At 31.5% G+C, this 21073-nt stretch overlaps 1 protein-coding gene across 2 annotated transcripts; it reads right to left on the bottom strand.

The window, feature by feature from the left end:
- Positions 1–1178: 1178 nt before the first annotated feature.
- LOC107909707 (uncharacterized) lies at positions 1179–3809 on the bottom strand. 2 transcript variants are annotated; one of them, XM_016837339.2, is made up of 3 exons: positions 3590–3809; positions 3386–3482; positions 1179–1700 (listed from the first exon to the last, which is right to left on the bottom strand). In XM_016837339.2, exon 3 carries the CDS (start codon positions 1679–1681, stop codon positions 1370–1372), a length of 312 nt encoding a protein of 103 aa, XP_016692828.1. In that variant the 5' UTR covers positions 1682–1700; positions 3386–3482; positions 3590–3809; the 3' UTR covers positions 1179–1369. The 2 variants fall into 2 exon arrangements, with proteins under 2 accessions (XP_016692828.1, XP_016692827.1); XM_016837338.2 differs by lacking the exons at positions 3386–3482; positions 3590–3809 and adding an exon at positions 1841–2005.
- Between the last annotated feature and the right edge of the window lie 17264 nt (positions 3810–21073).

The following is a 21073-nucleotide window of genomic DNA, read 5'->3' on the forward strand; positions in this document are numbered from 1 at the left end:
TAATGCATCATAAATCACAGAGTAGGTACGGGTCTATACAATATTAGCTTATGGCTGTCCTCTTCCTCTTAAGCAAACTATAATACTATCAACATTCAACTAGCGGCAATGGCCTATTTCTGTTTTAGATCTTTTAGTTTCCTCCAAGTTCTTCATAAAAATCCTTTTGAGCTGTCGAGGACCGGTGCTAGCAATTAATCACGGATTCCTTCTGCCCCTCCTACTTTATTCTACAATCTGCCTCATCCCCATTTGTATTTCTTTTGTTGTAAAATTTCTTTACTTTCTAACTTTTCATTTCCTGGTTAGTATACTTAGAAACCTTGGAATGAGGCAAACATTTGAGACTGTTATGAGATTTCCATTATATATATGCATCAGGCAACACTGAACATACTCCGTGGTGGTCAATTTCTTGAATCTTTATAAAATTCCCCCTAATTGTAGTTCAAGTCTAGACTTTCCACTTCATTTTTTATCTGGGAATCATCCACTCCGGTAAAGAACTTGTGGGGATTTAAAGAAAGAGGCGTAAAGATACGTGTTGTGGAAGGTAATTAAATCATGACCTGCAACTTTATCCTATATCAAAGCGCATGTTCCAATGCATGAGTGCCCATTTGTCTTGCTTGGTAGTTCAGATATCCCCAGGTCCAATATTATTTTAGTGCTGTCTACAAGCAAACACTGTTAAGATAAGGTGCCCTGGCCTCCATTCCTTATTTTCTCACAACTCACCCCATCCAGACCATGCCATATTTCAGCTGCTACTGTTAGATTCATAGACAATTCTATGTTACAACCTTACGATTACTCGTCATTTTGATAATCTTAATGCATTCGACTAGCATTTTTTTTCGGTTCCTTAGAATTAATGTGATAAAATTGTGAAAACCATAAGATATGTATCCAACATATTACCTTGAAACCATTTAACATGGCAAAACAACTTAACAAAACTTCAATCAAGCTTGGGGAAAAACTTGGCTATTGGCCGATTCTATGTACTATAATTAATTTACACTAAAAGGTTATTAATATTTCAAGAGAAATCGAGATGGGGTCATGCTATATTATTATCTGCATCTGATGTGACTCGGATAAGGAAAATGATGCATTTTAGTCCTATTTTCTAAGGCGAAAAGATAATTTGACTTGATAGTATGTAAAATTCACCATTGATGAAACCTAGAATCGACTTTATAAATGTTTCCAGCATGCTGAAGTGAAAACTCCAGCAATACAACAAAGAAAATAGTTGACGCAGAAAAATGATACTATTTTAGCTGATTTGGTAGGATCAACAAGATCAGTCAATGATACAAGGAGAATTATTGGTGCCCCGTACATCTGCACTAATACTACATTATTATTCAGCAGTGTCAGAATCAGGCTTAGATGTATGATCCTGAAGGGTTGCGGATTGAGATTCAATGCTTTTGGTACGCTGGAGGCTTGGGGCTCGATGAACCCTGCAACGGAATGAACCGGGATGCGTCGTTGGAGAGCATAAGCAATTTGTCTTTGTGACACTCGGCTGTCGGCTAAGTCCCGGCGCACCTTGACCTTGCCCTGATGCTGGCCCCGCCGCATGAGACTCTACAGTACTTGCTGTTATCGTTTCAGTCTTTGATGGAATCTCCACCTTCAGATTCTTCTTTGACATTGTCTCACTTTCCATTATCGCTTTTTTTTTTCTCCTGCCAAATTTCAAGGCTTAGGCATATAAATATAATACTTGATCAACATGAAAAAGCAAGCCATGAAATATTACACTATGTGGCAAGACAGGAAAATACAGTTTAATAAGTGAAAGATGGAAAAGACATAGATATTGTACTTGTAACGAGGGCCTTGAATGGCCTAAAATTGGTTGAGTCTGCAATAGCTTTGAAGTGAAGAAGAGAAGAGATAACAATTGGCAATGGCTAAAAATAACACAAGAGATAGAAATGGCCTGTCACGGGATCTATAATCCAATCCAATCCATTACCCTCCCACCTAAATTTATCACTTTTCTTAACGCTTCAACCACAGAAAATAAAAGAAACAGTTGATCATCAAATAGGACCCCAACACCATTCATCTTTTCTCCTTTTCTTTTTGATATAACTAAAGAAAAAAGCATGCATATGAATCATGAGACCTAATCTTTCAAAAACGATTTGTCACATCTAAAGTACGATATATTTAAAGTCATCATAGCTTCTTTTTCTTACCATTGCCTTAGATATATTTACAAGAGAGTTGTTTTGATAACCATGAGTTGAGCCACAGGATTGAATCAAGTTTTTTCAGGATTTTTAAACGTTTTATTCAAATAAATTTATTTAAGTGATGTTATTTTTATTTCTGAATCCATACTTAATTTAAAGTCATTTACAAAATTAAATACCCAACCCAATCGCAAACAAAGTTATAAAACCATCACTATCAGCATATAAGAACATAAGGACGACCTTCATCTTCACTTGATGTAATTCTTGTCGTGAGATTTCTTTTCTTGATTTTTTTTCTTTTTTGGGTTTAAATTTGAAGTTTTTTCTTTATATATGGGAAAATATTTTTGGCACAGAACATGGTTTTGAGGTAGTAATTTGTCTAATATACCCTCGTTGTGATTTGATATTCAAAATTGTTGGTTTTTTACACAAGAAAGAAAAAAATGAACGGATGAAATTTTAGCAATCAAAATTGACCTTTTTTCTTTTTTATTCTAATTCATATGTTTAAATACAAAGTATACATTTATTTTTATTTCAATTTATATGTTTACATACAAAGTAAACATTTAAATAGGAAAATTTTACCAACTATAAATTGACAAGTTGACATGTCTAAGCACATGGGATCACTCATTGGTTAATTTGTGTCTAATCAGCATAAATTACATTAACCTATTAAATTAAAGATAAATAAAATAATCTAACAACTTTTTTTAAACAATATGACGACTTATTAGCTTGTACCAAAAGTTTCGAGATAATTCACAGTTAGACTACCACCACTTTAGCTTGTACTTAGATTGCTTGACACTTTGACTCACACTATCCTCCTTTTTGACTTGCACTTTTTTTGACTTAAACTTTTGGCTCGCCACTACCTCATAATTGGCCAACTTTCAACACTCCTCCTTGATCTCCCTATGTTAACCCCGTTTCTTACCATTTACACATATAAGTCATCATATTTATCTTCATATTTTCATTTAATGAATCATATAGCTCTTTTGAGCATGGCAACCCAATCACATTAACTAATGCACATACAAGCAAACTTTCCAATAACTCATGTTTCTCACATTCTTAAGCATACGTGACATTTCTAAAATATATTAACGCACACGTTAAACAAGAAAGTATAGTAAAGTTCCGTGATAACTTACACTCAAGCAATAAAATGGAATGAGGGCTCTTTCTATGGCTTTCACTCCACAACCTTTTCTTTTCCCTTACCAGAACATCCTCTAGCAAGCTCTTTCTCTTCACCAACCATACAAAAAAGGTAAGATTTAATATCTTAGCAACAAAATAAAAGCTTACAAATACAAAATGAGATAAAGAGATGTTGGAATATTAAGAGCTCTTACCAAAAACCACACTTTCTCACTCTAGGACCAACTTCTCACACTAAAGCAGCGAGTGATGGATATAATGAGAGAAGTGGCTCAAATGGTGTTTAAATCAAGGGGGTTTCAAAGAAAATCAAAGGAGAATGGTGAAAATTTGAAGAGGAATGAGTGGAAAATGACCAAGAGAAAAGGGAAGCTTTCTTCTTCCTTTCAAGTGATGGTCGACTAGTAAGGGAAGAGGAGGGGTTTTGTCCCTTTTTCCAACATTTTAAACATTTCAAAATACGATAAAAAGTGCTCAAAAAATCAAAGTATCTCAATGTGTGGCACATAATTGTTTTTTAATATAAAATTTGGTTTTTAATGGTCAAATTATTATCTCATCACCACACACATGCATAAACACTAATTTTTAAACATAAATGTGTAAAAATGACTTTGGTGGAAAAAATTACTATTTTACCCTTAACTCGTATTTATACCCGATCGGGATCAAAACTCTAAAAATAACTTAAAATGTCGACAGATGACCTTCCAAAAGTTCAAATGCAAATAAATTTTAAAAAAATCAAAATTTTCATATCAAATTGCGAGTAGAATTCTTAGAAAATCATTGCACGGTTAAAATTTTTATTTATTATTGGTGTAAACATATAAATTAAATCTAACCTTAATTTTAAAAATACTTTTTAAGTTAATCTCTAATGTATTTACATGAATTTTTAAGATGGAGTTACTATTTTACCTTTATTCAAACTTTAAGTGTGTTAAATAAATTATTGAAAATTTTTATTCGTAATATTTAATATATTTTTTTAATATTATACAAATTCTCAAATTATATTTTGAAAATATTTTCTTATAACATTACATATGTCTTATTTATCTTTAAGGTTAACTTATGCTATTAGTCTTATACTTTACAAAAATTATAGATTTAACCCTTATACTTTGATTTGGTCATTTTTAATCCTTGTACTTTTCAAATTTGGAAATTCCAGTTCTCAACAAATGATAACTGTTAAATTAATTAGGTTAAGCTCTTCTATTTCCAAAATCTGATGCGTCAAACATATTAAAATATATGTAATGTTATTTCAACATATTAGTCCCTAAAATCTAATTAATAGGTTGACCATTGTCATTTGCATCAAGATTGATATTTCAAAATTTGAAAAGTATAGGGACTTAGAACGATTCAATTGGAGAATATAGATCAAATCTATAATTGTACGCATAATTGAGTTTAACCAAACATATTTAAATGTTACTGTTTGGGTTAAAGTTTTGAAAAGTATAAGGACTAAAATTTACTGGATTGAAAAGTATAGGGCCTAAAATTAATTATATTAAAGTATAATGATGTATCGTACAATCAACCCTTTAATATATCAAAGGATGTTAGATTTATGATTTTGGGCCGTAAACTAGGCCCACTACATAAAAAGGGCCAATAAATTATTATCAGGTGGATGCGTGATAGTTTAACGAACATTTTAAAATTCGTTTTTCTTTTTAAATCAAAAAGTGTTGGATGGGAAGAGCAAAAATAGTGTTTGAAAATAAATAAAATTAGTTTAAAGTGGATTCAATTTTGGTTTCAGTATTGAGAGTCTAAATTTGGTTTGACTTGCCAAGCACAAAAATTGGTTTTACTCATATTTTTTATAATTAATTTATATTTCTAAAATATCTCACAAGTTTTTTTTTCATAAATTTGAGATTTTTTTATATTTGTACTTTCAGTAATTTAGTTTATTTATTTTTTAAATTTCAAAGTTCAGGTCTAATTGTTAACACTGTTAAAATTATTTTATTAAATTCAAGTTTTTTACAACGTCATTTTTTTAGTTACAATGCTACAAAATTAGTATTTTTTTATTTCAAATCTCACACCTACAAATCTAATAACGTTAGCAATTGGACTTGAAAATTGAAATCTGTAAAATAGAGAGACTAAATTCCTAAAAATAAAAGTACATAGATTAAATTTCAAAATTATGAATGTTGAGAATTGACCCGGTTAAGCAACTGACAAGTAAAAAATAGCAAAAGAAATTGAAAAATTGAACACACAAATATAATGTGAAAAAACCCCTCTAAAGAAGATAAAAAATCATGGGCAAAGATAATTTTCCTATAATGGCAAAAGAACGAAGAATACAAAAGATGAAGATAAAAACTAAACCCCGAAATCCGAAAACAAAGAACCCTCAAGACGTAAACACAAAATTCTCCAAAAGTGTTATGAGTTCTAATATTTAATAGATGTATTTTCTAATGTTGCAAAAGAATGTATCTATAGGCTAAATTTGTAGGTCAAATAATAATAAAATAATTTAGACTAATCAGAGTTCGACTGAAACAAATAAATAGAGTTTAACTGGAATATTACCTTTCAAAATTAACTAAAATATGAGTCATATTCAACAATAAAGAATACAAAAACTTATAAAATATTTCAACCTCTTTTTATTAATATCATAATTAACTTCTCATTATTTTATGACATCATTATTAATGGGGAGTTATCATCCATTCATTCTGTTAATAAGATGAAGTTGAAATGAATAATCGTTAATTCATTCAAGAAAAAGAGCAGTAAATATATGTACAAGAGTGTAACTAACTCTACTGCTAAGTACACAAGTATAACTAACCCTACTGCTAATTACACGTTATTAACTAATTCCTAACTAACAGTACACAAATACCAATATAACAAATGTATACTCTCAACATGCCCCCTCAAGTTGGAGGATGAAAAATATCTTTCATTCCCAACTTGGGCACTAAGTATCTGTGCTGAGAAATGCCTAATCCTTTAGTAAGCAAATCTGCCACTTGCTCATTTGTTGAAATGTGTTTCGTTGCCACGTCCCCCTTTTGAATTTTCTCCGAATAAAGTGACAATCTATTTCGATGTGCTTGGTTCGTTCATGAAAGACTGGATTCGAAGCTATTTGGATGGCAGCTTGATTATCACAGTGTAACAACATAGGCTTGGAAACTTGGAATCCCAACTCAGCCAATAAACCTTTTAACCAGATCAGTTCTGCTACAGTAGTGGCCATACTTCTGTATTCTGCTTCTGCAGATGATCTAGACACTGTGTTCTATTTCTTGGATTTCCAGGAAACTAAGGAATTTCCCAACTTAACGCAATATCTTGTGACGGACTTCTGAGTCATATTGCAGGAAGCCCAATCAGAGTCACAATAGGCTTGTATGTCAGTTGTGCCTTCAGCTGGAAGAAAAATACCTTGGCCAGGATTTTTTTTTATGTATCTCACAATACGCAAGACAGCTTCATAATGTTCCTTTTTTGGCTTGTGCATAAACTGGCTAAGGTGTTGTACTCCAAAGGCAATATCTAGTCTAGTGTTGGTGAGATGTAAGAGTCTCCCAATTAGTCTTTGGTATACACTTGCATCTGCTAATTCTTCATTTTCATCGTGTATGGCTAGTGCGGCATCATATTCCAAACTTGTCATCTTTAAATTCTGTTCCAATGGTGTATGCGCAGGTTTTGCATTTGTCAAACCAAGATCATCAATGAGTTTAAGAGCATATTTTCTCTGATTCATGATGATACCTTCTTTTGATCTTGCAACTTTAATGCCAAGAAAGTACTTAAGAGTACCCAAGTTCTTCATTTTAAAATTCTGATGGAGAGTTGCTTGCAAGTCTTCAATCAAGGATTTATCATTCCCAGTGATCAAGAGATCATCAACATAGATGAGCATGATGACAATCTTGCTGCCGAACGATTTAACAAACATAGAGTAATCATGCCTATTTTGAACATAACCAGTGTTGATGAGAGCCTCACTGAGTTTCAAATTCCATTGTCTTGAAGCTTGTTTTAACCTATAAAAAGATTTAAGCAGTCTACATACATGATTGCTCCCTGGAGTGTCAAAGCCCTGAGGTAAGTGCATGTAAACTTCTTCATAAAGATCACCTTGAAGAAAAGCATTGTAAACATCCATTTGAATGGGAGGCCAGTCATATAGAGTAGCAAGAGCAATAATGACTTTGACTGTAGCCTGCTTGACAACTGGGGAAAAGGTGTCTTGAAAGTCAATACCTTCCTTTTGGCTATAGCCTTTAGCTACTAACCTGGTCTTGTAATGTTCAATAGAGCCATCAAAATGGTACTTGATGCGAAAAACCCATTTGTAACCAATGGGATGTTTTCCTGGTGGGAGTGGAACAATCTCCCAAGTGGAGTTAGCTTCTAAAGCTTGAATTTCCTGTTGCATAGCAGCTTTCCAACAATCATGTTTAATTGCCTCTTGGTAGGTTCGAGGTTTAGAGATATGAGAAATGGAAGCAGCAAAGCATTAAGTATGTAAGGGTAAATGATGATATGTGATAAAGTTAGAGATAGAATACTGACCTTGTGCAGCAGGAGAAGATGATGAAGAGAGGGATAAATTGGGACAAATGTAATCCTGCATCCAGGCAGGTTGTCTAGTGGTTCTGGTACTTCTTCGAGAAGGATCAGAGGGTAAATAAGAAAGTGGTGGTGCAGGAGAAATAGAAGAAATAGGTAGGGAAGGTGGTGGTGGTAGTGTTGAAGGGGCGATAAAAAGAAAATCAGGATCATGCAAGAATCCAAAAGTATGTATGTCCAAGGGAAAGAGTGGTTGATCTTTGGGTGGTGTTTTAAAAGGAAAAATAGATTCATGAAATACGACATCGTGACTGACAAAAAATTTATGTGACACAGGATCAAACAGTATGTATCCTTTTTGTACTTAGGAATATCCCATAAAAATAGAATGTGTTACTTTTGGAGAAAACTTGTCATGAGAATTGGTGACTGTAGCATAGTAAAGACAGCCAAATGTTCTGAGATGTGAAAGTTTTGGTGGCTTATGATGCAACATTTCAAAAGGTGTTTTCCAGCCAAGCACAGCGGAGGGCAATCTATTGATCAAGTAACAAGCAGTGAGGACACATTCTCCCCAAAATTTGACTGGGACTTGCGACTGGAATTTCAATGCTCGTGCAAGATCTAAAAGGTGGCGGTGTTTGCGTTCAGCCACACCGTTCTACTGTGGGGTGTGGACTCAAGATGATTGATGAATGATTCCAATGGAGTGAAAAAAAAGAGTGCCTTCTTTAGTGAAAAATTCATGACAATTATCACTTCGAACAACTTGAACTATCCTAGAAAACTGTGTTTTGGCTAATGTGATGAACTGTTTGAGGTAAGTAAAAGCATCACTCTTAAGTTTTAAAAGATAAATCCATGTCATCCGAGTGTGGTCATCAACAAGCGTTAAAAAATACCTATGGCCAGAATGAGTGGAAATTCGATAAGGACCCAAAGATCAACATGAATAAGGGTAAAAGGTGTTGATTTCCTAGAATTACTGTGTGGAAATGGTAATCGTGTCTGTTTAGCCAATGGACAGACAGGACAAGTATGAATGTCATGAGAATGCACAGAACCATAATGCAAAAAAGGTATTTTATTCATCGTTGAAAAAGATGTGTGACCAAGTCTAGCATGCCACAGAGAATAATCAACATGCTTAGAGACAGAAAGAGAAGTAACAGAAAAAGGTTGTACAGGAAAAGAGACAGGCGGAGAAGTATGAGTTAGGGAGGGTTGAGGTAGAAGTAGATGATGTCATCTTGTTCTTAACCAATCCCCATTATCCTTCCACTGCAAAAGTCCTGCAAAATACAAAATGTAGGATAAAAGGAAACAAAACAGTTAAGATCCTTGGTGAGTTTTGAAATGAAGAGGAGGTTGAAATTGAAATAAGGTACATAAAGAACATCTTTGAGGGTATAATGAGGTGTAAGGTTGTGATTACCAATATGAGTGACGGTAAGGTTGTGATTACCAATAAGAGTGACGGTGGCTGTGTTACCAGTAGGCAACTTAACAAAAGAGTTGTTAGCACATGCAACAGGTTGAATTAAAGAATTAAAAGCATGAGTCATATGATTGGAAGCCCCAATATCAAGGATCCAATGAATCGGATCTGATGCATGGGATATACCTGTCATGTGAGCAACAGCTTGCACAGATGGTTCCTTGCTTAATAGATTCAAAATCTGTTGATACTGTTCAGCAGTAAATGTTGGAGCAAAAATGACGGATGATGATGAGGCAAGCAGATCAGAAGAATCAGAAGAAGTAGCAACAACATGATTGACAGTTGGTGATCTCTTCTTGGTAAACTTTAAGTCAGCAGGAAAACCATTAAGTCAATAACATTCTGCTCGAATATGACCCTTTTTTTAGCAATAATTACTGATCAAATCAGAACGCCTCTTGGGAGCAGAAGAAGTTGATGATTGCTGACTAAGAAGAGCAGTAGGCTCAGAGATAGGTAAAGGAGATGCAAGCTCATGTTGAGTCTCATCAAGCATAACAAGTGAGTAAGCCTGATTAACAGTGGGTAAAGGCTGCATCAAAAGAACTTAGGAGCGAACATTAGAATAAGTTTCATTTAAACCCATCAAAAACTGGAAAAGAGGCTGTTGTTGAAGTTGAGCAGTTCTATGAGTAAGATCACAATCGCAGGTAGAGGAAGGAACAAGAACATCATATTCATCCCAAAGTAATCGAAGCTTAGTGAAATAAGTGGAAATAGAAGAAGTTCCTTATGTGTGAGTGGAGATAGCACGATGAAGATAGTAAATACGAGAACCATCAACTTTATTATACCGTTCTTGAAGATCTTTCCAAACAATGGCAATATTGGACGCAAAAATGATGCTAGCAGAGAGTTCTTGAGTAATAGTATTAAGAATCCAAGAAAGGACGAGAGCGTTGCATCGATCCCAGTGAGGCTGGAGATCTGCATCGAAGCTATCATGAGAGCATGAACCATCAATGAACCCTAGCTTATTCTTGGCAAGGAGGGCGATACGCATAGACCTGCTTCAAACACAATAATTGTCATTACCAGTAAGCTGATAAGAAACCAAAATCATCCCTGACATATTAGAAGGATACAAATAAAGAGGATGACTAAACGACAGAGAGAGAGATGAAGGATTAGCCATCGAAAAAAAAATGAAAGAGAAAAACTGGATCGAAGATATCAGAAAATTGATCTTAGGCTGATACCATGTTAAGAAGATGAAGTTGAAATGAATAGTCGTTAATTCATTCTAGAAAAAAAACAGTAAATATATATACAAGAGTGTAACTAACTCTACTGCTAAGTACACAAGTATAACTAACCCTACTGCTAATTACACGTTATTAACTAATTCCTAACCAACTGTACACAAATACCAATATAACAAATGTATACTCTCAACACATTCTAAACTTTTGCCATATGTTTTACAAGCATCGAACGTTACCCGATTATCTCAAATATGTGTTCCTAGGCAAGGGGGACACTCTATTAATTATAATTTCAAACAAGTTCTTAAAGTTAGAAGAAAAAATACTGGATTCGAGTTTAAAGGCATTACAAGGAGCACAACTATTGGTTGGACTATTGTGACCATTGATAACATCCTATTTAGACATATTCAATAACTTAGATTATTATTAGTGTTAAGTCACTTTATCTTCACTCATTTGTAATCTTTTCACCTTAATTCGTGATTTTACTTTAGATATAGAAAAGAGAGAGATTAGTAGCAAAAATGAGGTTTTAGAAAAATAAAAAATTTACATTTGAAGAGTTTTCTTTTAAGTTTATAATCGTTATAATATTCAAAATTCGCTTGCGGATTACAACAACTCTTTTAGAAATGATTTATTATTAAATTTACTTAATTTTATTTAATTTTTTTGATGCTATGCTTTCTTTTCGTATCTTTTATGTTGTTTATCAATGCAAAATGAGCTAAATTATTTATGTGATTATGAGATTCAAAGGTTAATAGTTTGGTCATTGAAATAGAGTTAAAACTTGATTTAAAAAAGATGTGATTTAATTCTCTTGATTTGTACACATGCGTCAATTTTAGGTGGCAACTAAATTCATTAAAATTCTAAATAAAAGTAGATGTCCAGCGAACTAGTAAAAGGTTACCCATGATTAATTTCAAGGAAAACAGCCAATTAAGGACCATATTGCATTTGGTATGAGGTTAATAAACTATTGAACTACTTGAAGCAGTCGATGAAGTTGCAAACTAGATGAGCATCCATGTCATTAATTCAATATTGAGGATAAGACATAGGTTATTAACTGCCATTAGCCAAAGGTAATCCTTAACCACTACATGGGAATTGAGGTTGAATTGTAATCATAGTATTTTGGCATATTACATTCGCACTCATTTTATTACTTATCGATTTTTATTTTATTATCTTTGTTTTAGGTAATTTAATTAATTAATGAGTCAAGTAATTAGTTAAAATTATTCATACTTTTTTCCTTAAGTTTGATTCTCGAAATATTTCCCAACTATATTATCTTGTTGTAATTATTACTTGACAACAATATTGTACCTTTGCCATTATTTTAATACCCATTTGAATATTTATGTTTGAACTAAATCTATATGCACTATTCTCTTCTCGCTCAACCTCTAGTAGGATCTAATTGATGTGGGTAATTTTGGTAATACTTTGGAGGTTGCTTCTGCCAAGATTGCTGACAGTAATCTCCCCAGCCACCAGGTTTGTTGCACTAGTTCTAAGCAACATAATATTGATATTCCATGCCTGACTATTGTTGGTAACATGGCTCTTGCTCATAATCGTACTAGTAGTATTCTCCTAACACATTTTGATTATCTTCATACTCGTATTGGCTGTATATTGGTTCCGGTAAAATTGATTATCTTCGCACTCGTATTGGCCTCATTCACTTGTATTATCGGATATTCTAAGTCGGTTAAGTCATAACTTTTCGTCTAGTTTTTCATAGATGGCGGTAATTATTATAACAATTAAGTTATACACATTGTTGAAGCAAACAATAATAGTTCTCATCGTAAGTAATGTGAAGAGTCATAAATGATATGATTTATTTGAGTTGAGAGTGTTTGAGTAGAAAATTAATTATATAGTTGATTTTGTGTCTCCATCATTCTTGGAAGTAAATCCCTCATTATATGATATTTTTTTTATACAAGTTAATTTAGATTCACATTAAAGTATGATTCGGATGTTGATATTAGAAAGTGCTCGAGCATGGGATTACAGCAATTTTCATTCTTTTCGGAATCACTCACTGCCCATCCGAAGAAAGTGGGTTAACATCAAACTTGTGTGGGTGAAATAAGTACGATACAAGTACCACGAGATGTCATCTTATAACTTGCAAAAGCCTCGCTTGTCGAGTAATACATGGTTGGTATTGAAAAGATGTCGGTAAAGGATGTATTTGTTTGTCGAAGTGTTAAAAACACAACAGCTGGCAAAGGCATCGTGAGACAATACTTGGATGGGACAAGTTTTAGGGTTGTCCTATCTACACCGCCATTTTAATTACTTGGCCGATCCATCGGCATGGCCTTGGTGACCTGCATTGTGGGTAATATTTCTTCAGCTTTTCCTTTTCCAATCCATTTAAACGACTAATATTGTAAAGGATCATCATATACAAAACAGAATGCAAGATACATTTATTTAGATGCAGAACCTGTCATCTGTCAAATAAACTGCATGCAACACCTGTTTCAGAAGCTTACTAGTATTTATACGTTGGCAGATATGAGCATATACTGCTATTACTTGATAAAATTTTAGAAAAAGTTTCTGAGTTTCTCTTCATTATTGTATTGAATTGGATATAACCTTGCCTAACCCTAGATGTTCTCTTGTGTGTCTGGACAATTCTCAGATCCAGCGCTTTAAGCTATATTCATAATGGCAAAGCAAATGCTCTTTTAATTTAATATCTTTTATGGTAAAGTAATTAATTACTATAATTTTCTCTCTCTCTTTTTTCCTTTTCACCAAAATGGGAACTCAAATTTTAAATGTCTTTTTAAACATTAAATTGCTTGGAAGAATGTACGCATCATAAGATAAGAGCCAATTACTTTTCTTTTTTTATCTATATATAATTTGTATAAAAGTATGAGTTTAGAAATTTTTTTGAACAAACGGGGATACTATTTATTTTTTATTATATCACTACATTGATATTTAAAAATAATTATAATATCTAATTTGAAATTATTAGTTAAAAAATTAACATAAAATAGAAGTTGTGATAATTATGCATTTAAAAATAATTATAATTTAATAGAATTTGCAATAATTACACATTTAAAAATTATTATAATTTCATTTACATTACTTTAGTTTTAAATAGAATTTAGCATTATATTTGAATTGTCGAAATAATTTATATAATTATTTTTTTTAAATAATACTTTTTTTTCCAATTACATCAAGCAAAACTATTTTTTACATTGAATATGATACAAATGATTTTATTATGATTTGAGAATTATTTTTCTCTTTATATTTGAATGATATAACATGACAATCCGAATAATAAATTAAAAATATATTATTTAAAAAATTAATTAAAAATTGAAGGCATAAAATCAAATATAATCCATGAGGCTTTAGAAAGTAGTTGCTATAAAAATGAGTAATTCTGAATTTGGCATGATCCTCCATGATTGTTTGATGTTGCAATCTTCTTTTAGATTTGTCCATCTATTGGACTCATCAAGGTGCCATTAAAGTGGCTTATGCTCTTGTTAGGGTAGTCTTATTAGATACAAACCACCACTCTAAATGGGAAGCTCTTCCCACTAGTATTTATTTTATGTAGCTTCGAATCTTGCTTCCGCTTTGAATCATGGGGGTGAGGGTGTATGGGGTAAATTTATTGATTTGGGTATAGGTTATTCTCTCTTTACTGATTTGGGTCCTATTATTTAATTTGTTACCGGTTGTAAATTTTGTTTAATCTTAATAAATGTAAAAAGTCCTCAAACTTTTTTAAAAATTTTAATTAAGTTCCTGCTTTTTTTTTTACTCAATTGGATACTTAAACTTTCAAAATGCATCAAAAAGGCCTTCAATTAAAAAAAAGCAATTAAGCTCTTACTTTTTCTTTTTGCACTCAATTGGGTACTTGAACTCCCAAAATGCATCAAAAAATCATTTGACCATTAACTTTAACGGTTGATCGTTAAAGGTAACTGCCCATAATTTTTTCAGTTAAAGTCACCACGTGTCACAACCACGTTGTGACATGTGGCAAAAAATGATAAAAAATAAAAATCAATAAAATTTATAAAAAAACATTAAATTTTAATAAAAATATAAGAAATATTTAATTTAATTAAAAATTAGAAAAATATTATAAAAATCGTAAAAAATATAAAAAAATAGAAAATTTTATAAAGTTGTAAGAAAATGGTAAAAAAATGTAAAGGAATATAAAATTATAAAAATAATCATACCAAAAGAAGTATTTTATAATTTTTCTATAACTTCTATTTATTTTTATATTTTATCATTTTTCGCCACATGTCACGCTGTGTTGTGACACGTGATGGCTTTAACTGAAGAAAAACTGAGGATCATTAACTTAATGTTCAATATTAAAGTTAATGATTAAATGGTCTTTTTTTATGCATTTTATAATTTTTTATGATTTTTATAAAATTTTATATATTTTATTAAAGTTTACTCATTTTTATATTTTTATTGATTTTTTATTTTTTATAACTTTTTTGTCACATTTGACACAGTGGTCGTGACAAGGGGTGGCTTTAACTGGAAAAAATTAGGGGCAGTTAATTTTAACGATGTTAGAGTTTACTGTCAAAGGGCATTTTTTATGCATTTTTGCAATTGAGTGAAAAAAAACAGGGGCTTAATTTAAAAAATTTTTTTGAGGGCCTTTGTTTATGTATTTTGATAATTCAAGTACTCAATTGAGTGCAAAAAAAAAGTGAGGGCTTAATTGCTTTTCTTAAAAAAAAATTTAAAGGTTTTTTTGATGCATTTTGAATGTTTAAATCCCTAATTGAGTAGCAAACAAAAAATAGAAATTTAATTGCTTTTCTAAAAAAGAATTTGAAGACTTTTTATACCCTTAAGTCCTTATTTAATCTTTATTTTATTTTAAAGAAAATTGGTAAAATTTTAAATAGGTTAAAGTAACATAAAATAATTTAAAGGTAAAAATTATTGACTTTTTTCTTTCAAGTAATTCAATATCTATTTGCTTAAAAATTAAATGTACAAACCTCTTTCAAAATATATTATATACACAAACCTTTAAATATACAATGCCTAGCCAATATCACCTTTGCTCAACGGCGAAGCGAAGAATGTGCAAAGTTTGGATTTTAGATTTTAATGTTATTATATATTTGAGTTCTTAGAAGTATTAGTATCAATTGTAAAGTAAAAACCTAGTTTACAAGAATCCCACCACATACTAATTATTAATATGATTCCATGTAAAACCATTTCTTTCTTTTGGACTGTGAAGCTTAAGTGCATGATGATTATTACAAAATTAAGTTTGCGAGAGGAAGAGGTGTTCATTAAATTGACTCACAACTATCTATGCTAGTATGCTCAAAATGTTTTAATTATGGGGCTAAGAGGCAGCATCCCCCTCTTCATCTACTGCTAAACAATGGTCCCTGCCCTCCTTTATCCCAACTTTAAACCACTGATAGAAGTGTGTTTTCTTATTAAATCCCCCATTTAAGGAGAAAACCTTTGTAGTCAAGCACATACTAATGCCAAACCCCACTCTCAATACATCTTCTTCTTTTTCTTTTTCCTTTGTGGGTGTCACCAAATTACCTTAAGCATGGGCAACTTTACTTTTCTAGTCTTAACTCGGTTAAAGAATTATCAAAAAAATTATTATATTTGTAAAAGTAAGTTATATAATTATGCAAGTGTTTTTATCTTTTCTATAAAAAAAAAACAAAAACCTATCCATAATAAGATTTGAACTAAAACAATTTTTAATTTTTATTTGAAACTTTAATAATTTTTTTCTGTGTTCTAAATTTTTTTTATATATTTATATATAGTATTATCGTTGTTAATTTAGTGTCACAAATTAAATCAACACCAACTCAAGATTAATAATAAAATAATTAAATTCATTTAATATCTTTAATTTTATGTTTTTTAATTTAAATGCTATTTTAAATGCATAATTTTCACATATAATAAAATTTTTTAATTTCTTCATGTGCAATCTAAATAATGTCACCTCAGTATTTTAAAATTTTAAAATTAAAAATTTTAAAATTTTTAGGAGTTTCAAAAATGTTAGTCTTTTAAAATGCATCATTTTAATTTTTATTTGGAAAATTTAAGGTTAGGGAAATTTCAGCAATTAATAAATAGTTATAAAATAATAATATTAAAAATATGTAATATTTATAAAAATATTTATTTTTATAATGTAAAATATAAAAAAATATATTGAAATTAAATAAAAACTACATTTTGAACTTTATAATAACATATTTTGTTGATTTGGTCATGATATAAAATGTTACTATTTGATTAATAGAATATAAGATTTCTTAAAAGAATATGACCTTTAGCGGCGTTTTCTCCACAAACGCCACTAAAGAACACTAAAACCGCTGCTAAAATTCATGTTCTTTGGCGGCGTTTGTGAAAAAACGCCACTAACTTTAGTAGATTTTGACCAACCCATTTTCATTCATATAGAACCCGAATTGTCAACATAGTTTCCTGTAACATCAAATCCAACCAAAAACTGCAAATCTAAATGATACTTCAAATCCAGTGAAAGAAATATGTATATGATCTAAATTAATAAACGAAATAACAAAATATATTATATTCAAAAGTTATATTGTTAAAATATTCTCACAATAAGAAAACAGACGTCTAAGATGGCGGATTCTGCGACTGCTGAAACATCTTCATCATATTCTAAAGCTGTAGCTGGAGTTCATCATATTTTCTGCTTGCCTCTGCTTCCCTCGCTGCTGCCTCCGCTTTAAGTTGTAGCTAGAGTTCTTCAGATTTTCTTTGAGCCTCTGCTTCTCTCGATGCTGCCTCTACTTCAAGTTGAGCAATTTGCTCAATTGTGCTCGCTTGCATCTAAGCCATTTGGTCTTTTAACCTCTGAACTTAAGCTTGAGCCTGATTCCTCGAAGGCATGTATTGTTGTGAGCTGGATCCAAAATATTGGGTTAGGTTAACAAAAGATCCTTGAAATCAAACCTGACCATACCTTTCAGGACCCAAAACTTCAGTAATAATTCGATTATTAATGTCGTCAAGATTAATAGAACTATCACTTGAAGCAATCGCTTCATACTCTGCCCTTTTATCCTTTAGTTTCTCCTAATAAATCAATCAAAGAGTTAGAAGAGAAATATATAATCAAAACAAATGCAACATAACTTAACATTATTTGCATTACAAACGACGAATTAAACCATTATAATTAAACATGATAAATATTTAAAATAATTCAAATTTTATTAAGTAAATATACCATAATTTATGCAGCTTCTGTAGTCATAGGAGATCCATCTTTTTTTATATATGTAATGTCAAAAAGCTAAAGGCGTCCAACTTTTTGACCAGACGGCAATTCCTACAATATAGTAGGAAAAATAATATTTAGTAAAAGTAATTAATATTTGACACAATTAATAAATTCAAAATACCTTGTCATCAGCTACAAAAGCAAAACTTTTCGATCCAGCTGTGTGCGTGAATTTTTGTTTTTGCCTACTTGTAGTTCCAACTCGCTCACGATCCTACATTATGAAATTATTATTACATATATAGTAAATACTATAAACCGAAATAATTATAAGAGTTTAGAAGTATGTAATACCTCTCTTTTCTTTGAATTCCAAAATCTAACTGCATCTTCCCATTGGTACCTTAGCATTCCCGGTGGGACATTTTACAATTTCTCTTCGAGGCTTATATTTTTCTTAAAATATTCATTCACTTTTATGGTCTCTCCATTTTTTCCTAATGCCTTCTTCACATAATTATCCGAGAAAGCAAATCTCTCCTGTAAATAACACAAGTTTAGAAAGTAAATATAAATGAAACTTAAACCAAAGTATTATAAATTACATTCACATTATTACCTTAATATTATCGAGAGCTTGATTTTTGTTACTATCAAGCATATGATGCCATGACTCGTAGTTGATAGGCAATATATTGACATTTCATGCTATAATGCCCAAGTATCCTACTAAAAGTCGAGCTTCTGATCCAATAGGATGACCATGACTGTTTCTAGCTACTTTGACACGCTCGATAAAATTTAGCTCATATAAATCTTTTAATAGCATACGTCATCGAGTTTTGCGCCTCCCACCACTTTCAGCTAAAAAATGGTATATTATAATATAAGAATTTGAAACAAAAATCAATAATAAAAGTCAACATGCATGTAAATTAAAATTAACATTACTTTGAATTTCTGCAGGTTCGTTAGCTGTATTTAGAACATTCGAAGATCCAATAGCAGTCTGTTGTTCACTATTTGTTTCTTCCGAATTTGGAGGATTTTGAATAATACTTAGATCTCGCAATCTTCTTCTAGGCATTTTATCTGCAATACACATAAAATAGTTGAAATATTAGCAACTAATTACAACAATAATAGTACATATAAAATAGTTGAAATATTTAACAAGATCAAGATTTAAATTATAATATTACATATAATTAAAAAAATCGTAAAATCTTACTACATCATGATCCGTAAATATCTTCATCCACATCCTGACAAACCCATTGAAATTGTGTACTAGTACTAGGGATAGTTTCATTTAAGTTTTGTTCTGAAAAAGGCAAAGTTTCTGATCTTTCGTCGATGTCATCTCTACTTCCATTGCCCATGTCAAACAAGTTTCTAGGGGTATTACAGAGTACAACATACCAACCCTCATCAGTTGGATCTTTCGAGTAAAAAACTTGATTGACTTGAGAAGAAAATACATACGGCTCGTCTATCAATTGTTGTCCAGTGTGAATTAATCGAGAAAAGTTCACCATTGTAAAACCAAATTAATCTTTTTTAATTCCGCGAGCAGTATTAACATCAGCCCAATCACATCGAAATAAGACAACCTTCTGTTTTCCATAGTAATCCAACTCAATAATGCCAGTAAGAAGCCCGTAATACTCCACATTTCCTTCAATAGGATTACTGTCCCTAGCACTAGCATAGCTTGTAATTAAAGAATTAACAACTATTCCAAAATTTTGAGTCCTCCTCAATCTTTCGCTAGATTTTGTATGAAACCTGAATCCATTAATGAGGAAGGCAATATATCTTTTTACTACTCTATTCGGACCTTGGGAAAGCCATTTAACTTCGTCATTGACGTCCTTTCTACTCCAAACCTATTGAATCAAAAGTAAATTGATTAATTATTAATGTTATATGAAAACATTATTATTTATCAATGAAAGTTTCAGTTGCTTACCGTTTTCCCTAACCATTCATGAAAAGATTTTGTGAATAACTTATGAATCTCTCGATGTTGTAATCTTCGGGAGCGTGAACGAGATCTCAAGACTTGTTTGTACCCACTATGTTAAAAAGTGGATTACTTGGTTAGAAGATAAACAAATAAAAAAGATGAATATTTATCAAATTCTAAAACTTATTGGTGTAATGGTTCAACTGAATCATGGTGAAAAAGAACATATCGATGTGATTGTACCCAAGATCTATCATCTAAGTGTGCAATTTCAACTTTACCGATTGGTTCTCCATAACTTCGAAATAGATAAGTTTCGGCTAAGTTATGATTAGTGAGCCCAGCATTTCTGCTTGGTCTATTCAGTCTTGTTTCAACATCTTCTAAATATCTAGAGCAGAAAGTCATACTCTCCTCTGCCAAGTAACCTTCAATAATTGATCTTTCTGGATAACGCTTATTACGATAATAAGACTTTAATTTGCATAGGAATTTAAACACGATATACAATATTATCAAAAGTTGTAACTAAATGTATATTTATGAATGAATGAAAACTTTACAAATGAATTAGCACCTCTCTGTAGGATACATCCACCGATAGAAAACCGGTCCACCAAGTTTTGCTTCATGAGGGAGATGGATTAGCAAGTGCACCATAATAGTGAAGAACGAAGGTGGAAAGGTCTTCTCCAAATTGCATAAAGTCAAGGTAGCTCGATCTTGTACTTTCTCAAGTTCTTCAACAATCAAAACTTTGCCACAAATAGCTTTCATTATATTGGATAGTTCAATTATACAAAACATCACCTTTTTTGGCATACAACACCGTAAAACAACTGACAGTAAATCTTGCATCAAGATGTGATAATCATGTGATTTTAGGGAATATAGTCTTCGATCTTTAAGAATCACACATCGAGATGTATTTGATGCATACGCATCTGAGACCTTTATATCCTTCAACACCGTGCAGAATACTTCTTTTTCTTTCTTCGACATTACAAAAATAGAAGGCAGCAACCGAGATTTTTATATGGAACTGTAATAACTATATTTGTTATATTTTTTTATATGTTTGTGTATCTATATTATTTATTAAGTATTTTATTGAGT

The sequence above is a fragment of the Gossypium hirsutum genome, chromosome D02 (assembly GCF_007990345.1).
Source record: "Gossypium hirsutum isolate 1008001.06 chromosome D02, Gossypium_hirsutum_v2.1, whole genome shotgun sequence".
NCBI classification, from domain to species: Eukaryota; Viridiplantae; Streptophyta; class Magnoliopsida; order Malvales; family Malvaceae; genus Gossypium; species Gossypium hirsutum.

Excerpts from the sequence above, each read along its gene's own strand:
- LOC107909707 (XM_016837339.2), bottom strand. The coding sequence starts at position 1,681 with ATGGAAAGTGAGACAATGTCAAAGAAGAATCTGAAGGTGGAGATTCCA.